Here is a 13217-nt window from a genome sequence, read left to right as displayed (position 1 = left end):
GAGTCGCCATCCCTGGCATCTGGCTTCCTGGGACTGGAAATGAGGGCCTGGTCTAGAAGGAGAGAAGGGACTCTCTCTGGGGTGGACATTGGTGGCTTTCCACCTGCCCCTCATTGTTTCCTTCTGGGAACTGCCCCTCCCCATGTCTCATGGGCTGTCCATCAAGTAGGCAGCTGCCACCAGTGGTCAGGTGACCAAGGGGACTATGACCCAAGTAGAGCCCCTCAGAATTCTCTTATGAGGACTGATGTGGGTACTGGGAGAGAGGGTCCTCCTCCCTCTGAATACCACGCAGCCTGAGGTGGTGTGGCGCTGTTGGTGCCGTGCACAGGATCATGTCTGAGAGAAAAGGCCAGTTTGGAGACCATGTCTGAGAGAAAGGTCCAGAGAGGGGATCCTGGTGGCAACTCTAGGCTTCCTGGATCTAACTGTACCTGAAGCAGCTGCTCCTCTTGTATTTCCCCACACTCAAGCCCCACATTACCCTTTGTTGTAAGACTTTTTTGAGCTGGGTTTCTTGTCTTGCATCTGAGGGTCCTGCTGGTTATGCCTTTCTCTTGGGGTCTTGCTGTGTGGAGTTTCTGGGTGGTGGGGGGAGGTGGCCTCGGCCTTGGGGGGCGGAGCTGGGAGGGCCTAGAGAGGGAGCCATCTAAGGGAGAGTGTGTGTGAGGGGACTGGGTTAAGTTACCCTGGCATATGCATCCTTCTGGGACCCCAGGGGGTTTGTAACAAAACCCTGGGAAAGGTTGCAGCTCTTGATGGGCCCCTTTTGGGTCATGAGCACGTCAGTGAACCAGGCAGTCCCATTGGTTGATGGTCCTCTAGAACCACAGGGATTGGGGGAGGGGGTATGTCCCAAAAGGAAGCGATGCGGGACACACAAACAAGAAAAGGAGGAAGTTCCTTGCTGCCTTCTGCATAAGGCCTACCTTCTAGGTCCCCCTCTTTGTGTTGGGTTGATTGACAGTGGGAATGTCCACTCAGGGAGCGCCCACTGCAGAGGCCCCATTTCCCTAGCTACATCCTGGAGAACTAAAATAAGGTCAGATGCCCAGGCATGAGTCAGAGCAATGACGAGGAGCAGCACCATGATGACGGCGGCAGCGGCTGGGAAGATCCCCAGGGAGGGGCCGCAGTGCAAGACGAGACTTGGGCTGAGAGTCTCCATGCCACCCCTCCCTGCGTGGGGAGTCTCTCCCCACAGCCCACCTCTGGGCAAACAGGGCTGTGATTCCTAAGGGAACAAGCAGGTTTGTCGATGGCTCCTCACGGTTATGCACAGTGGAGGGCACGCCTTCCCTGGAATCATTTCCACCCCTTTGCTGACAGGTGCACAGGTGTTTGCCACACGGGGTACATACATGTCCTGGAATTCACACAGGACAAGACCATCATGAAAGGGCAGAGCCAGTAAGTAGAAGTGTGGCCTGTGTACCCATGAAAATCACATGGACACAGATGCGTGAGCGAGCCCGTGTGGACTCATCCCTCTCTCTGTTTCTCTCTTTCTCTCACACACACACACCCCTGCATATATATATCGTAGTTCCGAAAGGCACAACCCATTCAGAACACTTAGCAGCTGAACAGTGGGCCTGAGAAGCAGATGCCACCTCCCCTCTGGTCCCCACCCCTGTGGGAAGGGCCACACGTTCCCAGGGGCCAGCTCAGCTGACAAGACCGAAAGACAGCGGTGAGTTCGCCGCACCTATCTTGGCGGCCCTATCCTCCCCACTCCGACACACGGGCGATGGCGGCTGCCCTGACTGGCATGGGGGCCCTGGGGAGCCCCGTTTGCTTCCCACACCACTTGGCCCGGCTCGGACCTCCGTCCTGGCTGGGACACTCTCCGTCCTTGCCACAGTTCAACTCTCTCCAGTTTGACTGCCCTTAGCTGCCATGACAATGTCTCTTCTTAGATACTTTTTAAATACAATGATTTTTTGTCATTTTAAATTTAAATACCAACCAAAGTGATGTTTCTACAAAGAAACCCAAGAGCCACGTTGCGAGGCAAGTGCGCCTGTCCCCACCCTATGGAGGAAGAACCTGGCAGGCTCCCCACTCCGACCGGAAGATCCTGGCAAGTAAAGGGACTTAGTAAGGAGTATATGTCTACTCACTCACTGGACCCAATAGATCTGTGTCGCATCCTAATTACACAGCAGGCTGGACTGGGAGCCAGGACAGCAGTGATCGGGTCCGCCCTGGCTCTCCCTGGGAAAGCAGGTACACCAGCCCGACGCGGTAGGCGTGCCATTGCAGCCTGGTGAAGAGCGAGAGGAAGAGGAAAGCTTTCTCCCTGGTTGCAGACCCAGACGGGGTGGGGAAGCGGTGCTGTGCCTGAGTCCGAACAGAGGGTGGGTGTGTTGGCTCAGAGACAGGCCAGTGGGGGAGGTGCAGAGGGAAGAGCAGGGGAAGGAGGTGGCGCTTTTGAGGATCTAAAAGATGGCCGATGGGCCAGGGGTGGAGGAGTTGGAAGGAGGAAGATAGACTGACAGGTGGGCAAGAGGCCAAACCACGAGATCAAGGCATCTGCAGTTTATTCCAAGAGCACTAGGAAGCCACTGAAGGCTGAGGCAGGGGAATGGGTGTCCCCGTTCTTGAGGGTCACTCTGGATGGGGCAGGGGACAAGTGTGGACCTAGAGATCAGTTAGAGCCCACTGCAGGCATCCAGGCAAGAGGCCGACAGAGGCCTGGATGGGGGGTTGGGGGAGAAGTGGAGAGAAACGCAGCTGAGAAGGTAGAACCAGCACAGCTTGGCCGTGAGCTGGCTGTGCCCAGGGGCCTGGGAAAGAGCGAGGGGGGTGCAGCGGGTGGGTGGTGGGAAAGTCTGAGACCAGGGCTCTAGGGAGGGAGACCAGGGCATGTTTGGGACAAATTAAACACGAACACCTTTACAATCCCCAAGTGGAGATATTCTGAAGGCTGTGGGACAAACAGGGCAGGAGGCCAGAGGAAGGTTTAGCTGGAGAGGAGCTTAGGAGGGATCGGTGTGCAGGCAGCAACTGAAGCCATGAGCGTGGCTGACGTTTCCGGGGGAGAGGGAGTGGAGACCCAGGGGAGGGTGGTCTGGGATCGGCTGTGGGGAATTTGCAGCGTGGAGGGGGCACCTGCTGAGGGGTCCAAGAGGAAGAGGCAGAGAAACAGAAAGAAAACCCAGAGAGACTGCCGTCAGCGGAAGCAACCAAGAAGCCTGTTGGAGAAGGAAAGCCGGCCCACGGGGTCGGCTGTTCCCGAGAGATCAGACAAGACCAGGTGAGAACGGAGGACAGTCCACTGGGCATCGGGCACGGGGCCGCTGCGCACTTGGGGGCTGCCGTCTGGAGGTATTAACCACGTGGGGTGGGATGTGGGGGTGGAAGCCACACTCGAGGGAGCTGGGGAGTCAAGGGGAGGTGAGGAAACAAAGACAAGCAAGCGCAGCCGCCTGCGACCGACCAGGCGGAGGATGGCAGGCCGTCCTGGGAGGTGAGGCGGGCGAGGGAAGTTTGCAGGGCCCCCTCGTCTGCATTTTGTCCCCACGCAGACATCACCTTGTGCCCCAGACCATCCCTGCCCAGTGACTGCAATGCCTCCCCCGTTCCATCGCTGTCCGGCGCCTTCCCTGCCCCCTTTTCCTTCACACACCCCCCACTGCCCTACATGCGTCCGTCTGGGTGTCTCTCACCCAGGGAGGAAGCGCCACGAGGCAGGACCCGCCCGTGTTATTCGCTGCCCGGTGCCCAGCCCCCCGACCAGCGGCTGGCACACGGCAGGTGCTCCACAGCGACCGGCTGAGTGAACGAACGAGCCCCGGAGGAGGGCTGGCACTCGGCAGGAACGGGAAGGAAAGAGAGGACGGGGCTCTGCTGGGCAGACGGGCTGGCAGGAAGTGGAAGGAGTCCCTGCCTGATTTCTTGAATCTTCTATGTGAGAGGAAGGTGAGCCCTTGGCTCAGAGTGGGAGCTCAGGGAAGGATTTGGGCTGTGAGAAGGGTTGGCGATTTGGGAAAAGTAGACGAGTTAGTTTTTTAAGTTCCTTTAAAATATTAGAATTAGCTAAGACTTCCTTGTCACCCCAGGAAATAGGTATAGTTACTGTGTCCGTGTTTCTGGAAACTGAGGCCTGACAAGTCTGAGGAGTGTGTCCGCGGCCACAGTGCTAGATGTGATCGGGCCTGGCTGACTGCAAAGCCCTGACTGTGAACATGTTCCTTCCTGCACAGCTCAGGGCTGCTGCTCAGAGCCAGGACCACCCCGGCCCACCCGGCACTCACCTTGTCCTTGTGTTCCATCTCCAGGGAGATATCCGAGGGAGATGTCTTCTCACTCTGCTCCCCATAGATCAGCGAGGTCAGGCTGCCGGGCGGGACAAGTGGCAGGGAGGTGGCAAAGGAGAGAAGCGGCTTCAGGCGTCTGCCTTGCTTCTCTCCTGCTCCCCGCTGAGGACCGGCCGGTGGCAGACCCGCCTCAGCTCGTTTGCCGAGCACACCAACTTTGGGTGCAAACAGTAATGACCCCTGTCGCCAGGTGCCCAATACATCTTGGAAGTCACGGGCTCCAGAAAGCCTGAGGTCTGAGAAAGAGTGGCCTCGTGCCCAGAGATGCTTGCCCTTCAGGTCACCTTTGTGTAGGGAGGACCAGAGCAGGGGAAGGGTGGGCGATGGGATGCCACCTGGGGACTCGACTCCTGCTGCAGCTCCGGCCCTGGTCGCAGCCGTGTGCTGGTGGCAGCCAGAGCAGCTCTCAGCCTGACCCCCAGCCTCTCCTCACCTGTCATTGTGTATCAGCAGAGCCAGGCGCCCATAGTCCCACGCAGCTTTCCGGAGGAAGGAGTACACCAAGATGATGAGCTGCAGGCCAGGAAGGGAGATACAGGGCAAGGGAGCTTGAGGTTCCTTCCCCTCCGCCGGCCCCTACATTTCCCTGGGAAAAACCCTGTCCCTGAGGTCACCAGGCGGTCCCCTACCAGGTGACCAGCTCTGTCAAGGCAGGGGCTATAACAGCTTTCCAATTCTGGATTCCCAGGGTCCACCCAGCAGCCTCTTAGCCCAGAGTGGGTGTCAGAGTTTGTTGAATGAAGGTGCAGGTGGCATGTTTAGAACTACTGGGCGAGATGCTCCTTCAAGAAACCACAAAGGGGGAGGGCGAAGGGAGGCCCCAGGGCCCTGGCCGGGACAGTCATTCAGGGAGTCCCCATCACTGCAGCTGGTGTCCACGTGGACCGCAGGGGCCCCTGCTGCATCCCTTGTGAAAGCTCGATGGTTTGCCCCAGCAGAGACCTCGCGATCTGCTCATGATGGTGCCCAGGACTCACCACCCACAAGACGATGTTGAGGCACAGCACCGTGGGGACGCCCCCGAAGGGCTGCCCCCGCAGGACGGTGCTCCGAGACTGAAAGCATTCGGTCACCGACATGTTCTGTGCGTCGTCCACCGCGTTCAGGTTGCCAGGCGAGACGGCCATCCTGCAAGGCTCCCTGGTGAACGGAGGGGTGTCCAGGTCAGACACGGGAAGTGTCTCTCACTTTGCAAAACGCAGGGGCCTGCCGGGGAGAGGGGGAGGTGCGCTGTGCGCACACCAGGCCCCACGCCCAGTGCCGGGCTGGTCGAGGCAGGCCGGCCACCCTCAGACAGCACGCAGCCCCGCGCGGTAGGAGAACCGCTTCCTCAAACCCTGGGCTGTGTTCCCAGGGTAGCCCGGACCGCCAGGGATCGTTGGCATCTTGTACCACTGATCCCTTGACAAAAAGAATTGTAAAATGCACATCTAAACGGTCTTCTTCATTCTACCTTTGTAAAGCTTTTCTTGTAGGTAAATAAACAAACTTCACAAAGGCGAGGCAGTTCTCAGAGGGAAATACGAGGTTTGGAGGAGGGAGCCGCTGCATTCACGGGACCCCCTGCAGGAGGGCTCCCAGGTGTCCACCTTGAACACCCTGCATCTCTCCGATCCAGTTCCCAGGAGAGGCGATAGCTCCCAAGACTAAACTAGGTAAGGATGGGGAGTACCTGGCATATGGCAGTGACTCAGTCAAGTCACTAACTCCGAACTAGAACCAGGGAGATCAGCACCTGCCCAGGGACCTGAGCCAACCCAGTGAGCCTGAGTGTTTGGGGGAGACTGGACTGCAGAGTTCACGGTCACTGGCTGGATGTTCTTCAGGCTTGGGTGAGGGTGCAAAGCACAGGTGAAAACTAGAGGTGACTGGTAGCTGCTTGGGCTTATCTGCAAAGTTGTCCTGGGTTTTAAAAGACCATTTGCTTTGGCTCCAGACCTCATCTGACCCCAGAAACTCTGCATTCCCATTCAGGAAAAGTAGGCTCATTCACTGCTTCAACAAATATTTAGTGAGGAGGCCTTGGGCCAGATTAATCAGGATCTAATGCCCAGGATGCATCAATGAACAAGGCAAATAAAACCCCTCCTTGGTGGGATTCTGGGGGGAAGAACAGTGTAGGGGTGAGGGGGAGATGGGACCTGTAAAGAGCGGGATTGGGGGAGGCTGCACTGAGGGGACGACCCTGGAGCAAAGACTGGAACAGAGCGAGCAGAGCTCAGAGCTGCGGGGGCCAAGGGCACTTCAGGCAAAGCAGAGGCCAGGGCTGCAGTGCTGCCTGCGGTGCTGTGGAAGAGCAAGTCAGCCAAGGTGGCTGGACCGGGAGAGCGGAGGGGCTGGGAGGGGCAGAGCCAAGGTGTGACATGAAATGAGAGATGTATTAAACGGTTCACTTGGATCCTTGTATTGCGAATAAATGGGGGAGAGGGTCAAGCTGAGAAGCAGCAGCAGCAGAAAGGTCAATTAGGAGGCGATTGTACAATAGAAATCTAGGCAGTCCTGGCTGGTGGGGCTCAGTGGATTGAGTGCCGGCCTGTGAACTAGAAGGTCACTGGTTTGATTCCCAGTCAGGGCACATGCCTGAGTTGCGAGCCAGGTCCCTAGCTGGGCATGCACAAAAGGCAGCCAACTGAAGTTTCTCTCTCACACTGATGTTTCTCTTCCTCTTTCTCCCTCCCTTCCCCTCTCCCTGAAAATAAATAAATAAAATTTAAAAAACAGAAAAGAAATCCAGGCAGAAGATGATGGAGCTTGGGCCAGGGAGGAAGCAGCGGAGGTGGTGAGACGTGGTCAGATGCTGGGACTGTTTTGAAGGTGAAGCCAACGAGGAGGAGTGCTGACGGACTGGACAGGGCGGGTGGGGAGGCGTGGAGTCCAGGACGACTGTTTGTGAGCCGAGCAGTGGGAAAATGCAGGTGCTGTTACCGGACAGGACAGACGGGGGTTCGGGCGGGGAAGTGAGCGCTGCTGGGGGAACCATAGCTGGGCCTGGGCAGGCTGAGCGGAGCAAGGAGCAGACGGCCGCACCCGTGAGTGTGCAGCTCAGAGAGACTGGAGGCACACACGTGGGGGTCACCAGCACGAGGGGACCCAGGGCCTAGTGTGGACCACCAGAGGGAGAGTGTAGAGTGAGGTGCGAGGTCTGAGCCTTGGGAAGCTCCCATGTAGATGCGGAGGGGACAGAAAGAGAGGCTGGGAAGAACAGCCAGTGAGGAAGAAGGAAAGGCAGGAGAGGGTGGTGTCTGGAAGCCAAACAAAGGGGGATGACAACGGAGAATTAGCCATAGTTGAAACATTGTAAGTAAAATGTAAACGTATAGTGTTTACAGGGAACACAGTATGCTTCAGCAGCCTTCTGCCAGAGGGTCAGAGTAGCAGGGCGGGCATTTCTAGGGTCTCTTGGTGGATGGGGCAGGCATCCAACCTTCTCAGGATGTCGGTCACCTGCAGCAGGAAGCTACCGTTCTGCCGGTGGCCACTAGGGGGAGCCCTCGAAGAGGAAGCCGGTGGGGAACTGGGGAGGGAGGCGCACCTGGAAGCTCTGAAAGCCTTAGTGAGACTTCCTACCTGAGTCAGTTCTCCAGGGAGGGTCCAACTCAGGCCTGGAGGCTCGCTCGGCTGCCAGGCTGCTGCACAAGAACAAATACAGAGGGGAGACCATGAGACTTAGTCACCCAGGTCATTGCTTGTCTTCTCATTTTCATCGTGGTATCTTTTGAGGCACCAAAGGTTTGAATTTTGACAAAGCCCAGTTTATCACATTTTCTTTTGTGAACCATACTTTGGTACCATATCTAAGACATCTTTGCTTGACTCAAGGTCTTAAAAGATTTTCTCCTTAAAATCTTCTAATTTGAACTCCACTGAAGACCATCACCCATTATGAGTTCCTTTTTACGTTTGGCGGGAGTCGGAGTCCAAGCGCTCCTTTCGGTACTCGGCTGTCTAATCCTCCCAGATGCTTTGTTGAATCCTCTGCTTTAACACAAAGCAAACAGCAAGTGATACGCCCCCCTCAGGGCTGTCTGGGGAGTGGGGCCAGGCCCCGATGTGGCAGAGCTAGGTGAACTGCTTCATGACCAGGAGGACTGGGACGGTTGTTACTATTTGGTTAATACTATGTCTGAGGAGGGGAGGGGGGTCCTGGGCTGTGAAAAGCTCAGTATCCATCCGGCTCTAATCTAAGGAGGTTTCAGTTCTGGATGCTGCTCTTTCCCAGTCAACTCCCACTCCCTCATAATTTTCATTCCAAAAGCTCCCTCCCTCCTTCCCTTCCTCCCTTTCATCCTTCCTTCCTCAAAGAAAGATTGAGCACCTACCCCAAGCCAGGCACCCTGCCAGGCTCTGAGGGCCTGGAAGACTGGTTCCTGCCCACTCGAGCCTCCTAGACTCCCTGAGGCAACATACAGGCGTGAAGGTACCTGCCATTACACCCTGCGATAGCCAATCAGGGTAAAGGAAGCCATGGGGAGGAGTCACAGAAGCTTCTGCAAGGAAGTGACCCCCATGCTGAGTGAGGAGCGGGTGCCTGGATCAGCCCAGTGCGGTGGGGAAGCGTGGCAGAGACCCAGAGGGCAGAGCGAGCGTGGCGGTGAGGGAAAGTGGGGGTGGATATGAGTGGCTGGCAGGAAGGATGCACCACTGACTTGTTCTTTCATTTGTTCATTCATTCATTCATTCATTCACCCCTTCAACAAGAACTCACTGAGGTCTACTCGTGCCAGGCCCTGCACAGACCCTGGAGGTAGAAGCACGAGGTCCTCTTCATGCAGTTCACAGCCTTTGGGATTTGGCAAGAGGGTTGCTGTTGCAAGGCCTGGCCCAGGTTGCTGTTCGTCTGGGAGGACCCCAAGCTACGTACAAGGTGGCAGCATCTAAGCCCGGAGTGGGGTGGAATCCACCCAGCAGGGTTGGGTTGGCACGGGCTTGCAGCTCACCTGGCTGCCCAGCCTGAAGGGGAGGCGAGGAAGGAGAGACAAGAGAGGCTCACCCCCTCCTCAGCTTTCTAGCAGCAAGCAGAGGCAGTGAGGAGGGAGCTTGTTGTCATGGAAACCTAGAACAGCACCCCACCTTTTCTCTTCACCCCTAAACTATGCCTGGACATTCCCCCCCTTCTAGCGAGAAGGCTAGCTCTTGGGTGTGAAGAGGAGGGACAGAAAGCTTTCCGGAGACCAAAGCCCTCACATTGGAAAGAACAAAACTCGAAATCTGAGTAGGATAAAGGGGCACAGAGCAGAGGCCCCAGTATGCCTGGTGCAGGGGACATCCTGGAACTCCTCTCTCTGGCCATAACTCTCGAATCAGAGCACAGGGAGGCCGGTCAGGGCACCAGGGAGACATGGGCTCTCTGGAGCAGACTGTCTGGGCTTCAGCCCCAGATCCACTGTTGCTAGCTCTGGGTGATGATGGACCAACAGTCAGTGACTCCACCTCTCTGAGCCTCAGTTTCCAGATCTGGAAAGTGGGGGTGACGGCAGCGTTGCCTTGTGGGGTCGCTGTGAACATGAGATAATTCATGCAAAGCCCTCTGTTCTGTCCTGGAGAACTATATGTGCTCAATCATTGGCCCGGCCTGGACCACTCCTAATCTCCTTCCACCACCTCCATTCCGGGACAGGCAAGGGGAAAGATGAGGAGTGTGGGAAGGCTTGCCCAGATCCCACAAACTGCAGCCTGTAGGTGGTGGCTGGCTCTGTTCTTGCTGTGCTTGAAAGCAAATGTCAGCCTTGTTTTGGGGGCCAGAAAGGCCAGCTAGAGATGGTGCTAATGCTGGTTGGTGAGTCAGGATTCTCAGCTCCCTTCCTCAGCTGCACATCTTATCCGACAGCAGGAGTGCCTGGCCCTCCTTCCCCTTTCTCCCCCATCCCAGCTTCTAGTGGCAAAGTTGGAGGCTTAGCAGTCAGTTCTAGGCCTGGACAGAGTTTTCCTTGGCAACTGGGCAGAGTTTTTTCAAAGAGCTCACTTTGTCTTTATTACTTCTCTGGCCCATCACTCACACCCGTCCTTCCAGACATGGCCTGATTTCAGCTACTGCTGTCTTAACTAGCCAGGCCAGCCAGCCCTTTGCTCCCCACTCACCATCTCAAGGCCAAGTCGACTGTGTGGGGAGCCCATATCCCAGAGCTACAGTAATCCAGGAAGCCCTAAGGAGGGGGCAATCTTATTAATGGCTGACATTTATTGAGCACTTACTGTAGCATAAATACTTCCCATTTAAATACTAGCTCATTTAATCCTCACAAGCACCCTAGGGTACTAGAATCATCCCTAGATGAAAGAAAGAATTAAGGCCCAGAGAGGTTAAACAACCTGTCCAAGGTCATGGTACTTGTAAGTAGCAGAGCTGGCTCTTGAACAGAGCCAGTTTGCAAGCCTTTGCTCTGCTACCTCCTGGCCCTGCTGGGCCTCTGCTGGGCTGTCAGTGCTGGGCAGGGGCAGAGGAAGTGGGGGCCTCACTCAAACCTGAGTCCAGGGATAGAACCTTCCTAGGCTTTCAGGGCATTGCAGTGGGAAGCGCTGTGGACGGAGGGATCCAGGACAGCGGGGCTCTGGGCCACCTGTGTGTCCTTGAGCAGGTGCCCTGTCATCACTGGGCCTTCTGTCTGTAAGAGGGGGGTTCGGTAGTAGGTCTCTGAGGGCCAGGCTGGAGCTAGGATCCCAGGTGTCTCAGAGACACAGTCTGCAGCCGCACAGCCTACACTGCTTGGCACTGCCCGAGCTCACTTGCTCCACTGTCCCCATGAGTTCTCAGGAGCTGGCCCATAGGCTCTGCATTTTGATTTGGAGAAGCAATCACTGTAGCCACAGGCCATGTCCTTGGAGAAGCTGCTGTGGATGGGGGGGACCCCCTTACCCCCTAACCCTGTCCCCACCAAGCGCACAAAGCCAGAGCACCTCCCCCCCGCCCTGTCCCTCCCCCACCATCTGACCTTCTCAGTCTCTTCAATAATTCATCACCTTTTTGTTAACAACAGGAAAGGTTACTTCCCATGGCTCTGGACCTTGAGAAAATAAACTGGAGTTTCTGTCCATGCGCACATCCTCCCATCTCCCCTTCTGCTCTGGGACTGTCCTTGTATCTGCTTCCACGCTCCCCCCTCTCCGATCTGCGGCCCCCCTTTCCAAGATCAGCTCAGTGGCCCAGCTTCGTTGTCACTGCTAGGAGGCCAGGTCCTTTGGAGGAGTGGAGGAGGGGAGGAGGTCTCACTGTCATGAGGGTTCTGGTTAGTGTCCTTCCCGGCCCACCAGGCCAGCTGGCCTAGCATCTTCCCCCAGCGTCAGGAAGCCCTTCCTCGCTCCACACCGTCCTGGAGTCTCAACCCCCTCATAGCTTCACAGCAAAGAACGGTTTGCCTAACTTAAGGTATGAAGGCACAGGGTTGCCAGCAGGCTAAGAGATTTGCTGGAGGTGGGCAAGAGTGGCTTTGGGGGTCAGAACTAGGGTTTTCCGGCTCCTCCTGCAGTGCTTTCAGGCTTGGATTGGTGACGCCTCAGCCTGGGGTGGGCATCAGGGCGCTGGGACCACCTGGAAGGTGTTCGGTAGATCCAGGTGCTCACGCTCCTCTCCAGACTCAAAGAATGAGAATCTCTAGTAAACTCTTAGGTGCAGCCAACACCAGCTTAAGGTTTTCAGGGTTACTCGCATCTAACTAAGGAGTTCTTGCAGATCTGAAATGTCTCCTGACCCCCACAAATGAGGAGGGAGAACGAGGAGATTCGGGGGTGAATCGAGTTGCAGTGGGGCAGCTCACAAGACCTGCCCTCCAGTCTCCTCTCAGGAGATCCCCCCTCCCCCTCCCAGGTCACTCTGAGTTTGTGGAAAGTCGGCTGGAGACCTACAGAGGGCCACACCACCTCTTCACTTCAACCCCCAAGCTTGCATTTCTCCCTGTGCCAGAGGTCACTGGCATGACCACTTCTTCCTAGGGCACCATGCCTGCCCTCTGTTCTGTCCCCATGTCTCAGAGCTGCTTGCTCTGCTCTGAGCTGAAGCTACTTCCTTTTGGGCTAGGCTGAGACCTCGGTCTCGTCATTACTTACAGCATGTGGGTCAGCTCAAATCCTACTCCCCGAAGCCTTCCTCAGGTGAACAGCCCAGTCTGTGCCTTGTCCCCACCCTTTTTACACAGCTGACCTTGGCTACAACTGCCTGGCACTCTTATCTCGTTTTTCTCTTCATGCACACTAGCAGCCAGTTCCCCAGCAAGTCTCTGGATGCCTTGATGACAGGGCTCATGTCATTGTGGTTCCCCCACAATGACCAGCATGCAGGCAGTAGGCCTCAATGAAAGAGAGACGGCCCATACCAGGGCTACACTCAGGAGCAGGAAATAGTACAATCTGGGTGCGTGGCACACATTTGCACACACACACTTGCCTCCTCGCAGAACACCGCTGGTCACCAAGGCTTGCTTCCTGGTCAGAGCACAGAGTGACAGGAACATGTGATGTGGGCTCAGGAGACTGGGTGTACATCTGGATCCGTTGTTTATTAACTGCGACTTAACCCCTTGCTGCTCAGTTTTCTCTTCTGTGAAATGGATTTAACCGTGTCCATCCTGCCTGCACCGGGGCGTCTGGGAGAGTAAAGGTTATGGTGCGTGGAGACATTCTTTTAAACTTGAAGTACCACAAACGGTGATTGTTGCCTTTGCTATCTTCTTCCTGGGACTGAGGTCAGCCTTCTATCAGAAGCCTCACATGGCCCCCTCAGACACCCCTGAAGCCCCAGCAGAAGGTGAATGGGGTTCCACCTTGCCACCTGGCTCTCTAAAATAATAAGGCAGCCAGCCTGCAGCTGAGACCAGCAGAAGCGTGCTCAGCACCACGGACAGCACCACATTCCTTGTGCTGTTGCTGCTGTTTCTGTTTCCCAGGGTTCTGTGGGCAGCAAGG

General features: G+C 56.3%; 1 protein-coding gene across 1 annotated transcript in view; it reads right to left on the bottom strand.

Moving 5' to 3' along the window:
• TMEM63C (transmembrane protein 63C) overlaps positions 1–13217 on the bottom strand; it is a 59859-nt gene that overhangs the window by 23466 nt on the left and 23176 nt on the right. Inside the window, exons 3-6 of the mRNA XM_037145249.2 lie at positions 7890–7951; positions 5300–5462; positions 4756–4835; positions 4260–4341 (exon numbers count right to left, since the gene is read on the bottom strand). Coding sequence (XP_037001144.2) covers positions 4260–4341; positions 4756–4835; positions 5300–5449 — 312 coding nt within the window. The 5' untranslated portion in view covers positions 5450–5462; positions 7890–7951. The remainder of the gene's footprint in view (positions 1–4259; positions 4342–4755; positions 4836–5299; positions 5463–7889; positions 7952–13217) is intronic.

The sequence above is a fragment of the Artibeus jamaicensis genome, unplaced genomic scaffold (assembly GCF_021234435.1).
Source record: "Artibeus jamaicensis isolate MK-2021 breed Jamaican fruit bat unplaced genomic scaffold, CSHL_Jam_final contig_851, whole genome shotgun sequence".
NCBI classification, from domain to species: domain Eukaryota; kingdom Metazoa; phylum Chordata; class Mammalia; order Chiroptera; family Phyllostomidae; genus Artibeus; species Artibeus jamaicensis.
Note: the sequence above shows the minus strand (reverse complement) of the source record. Positions and strands in the feature narration are given on the sequence as shown.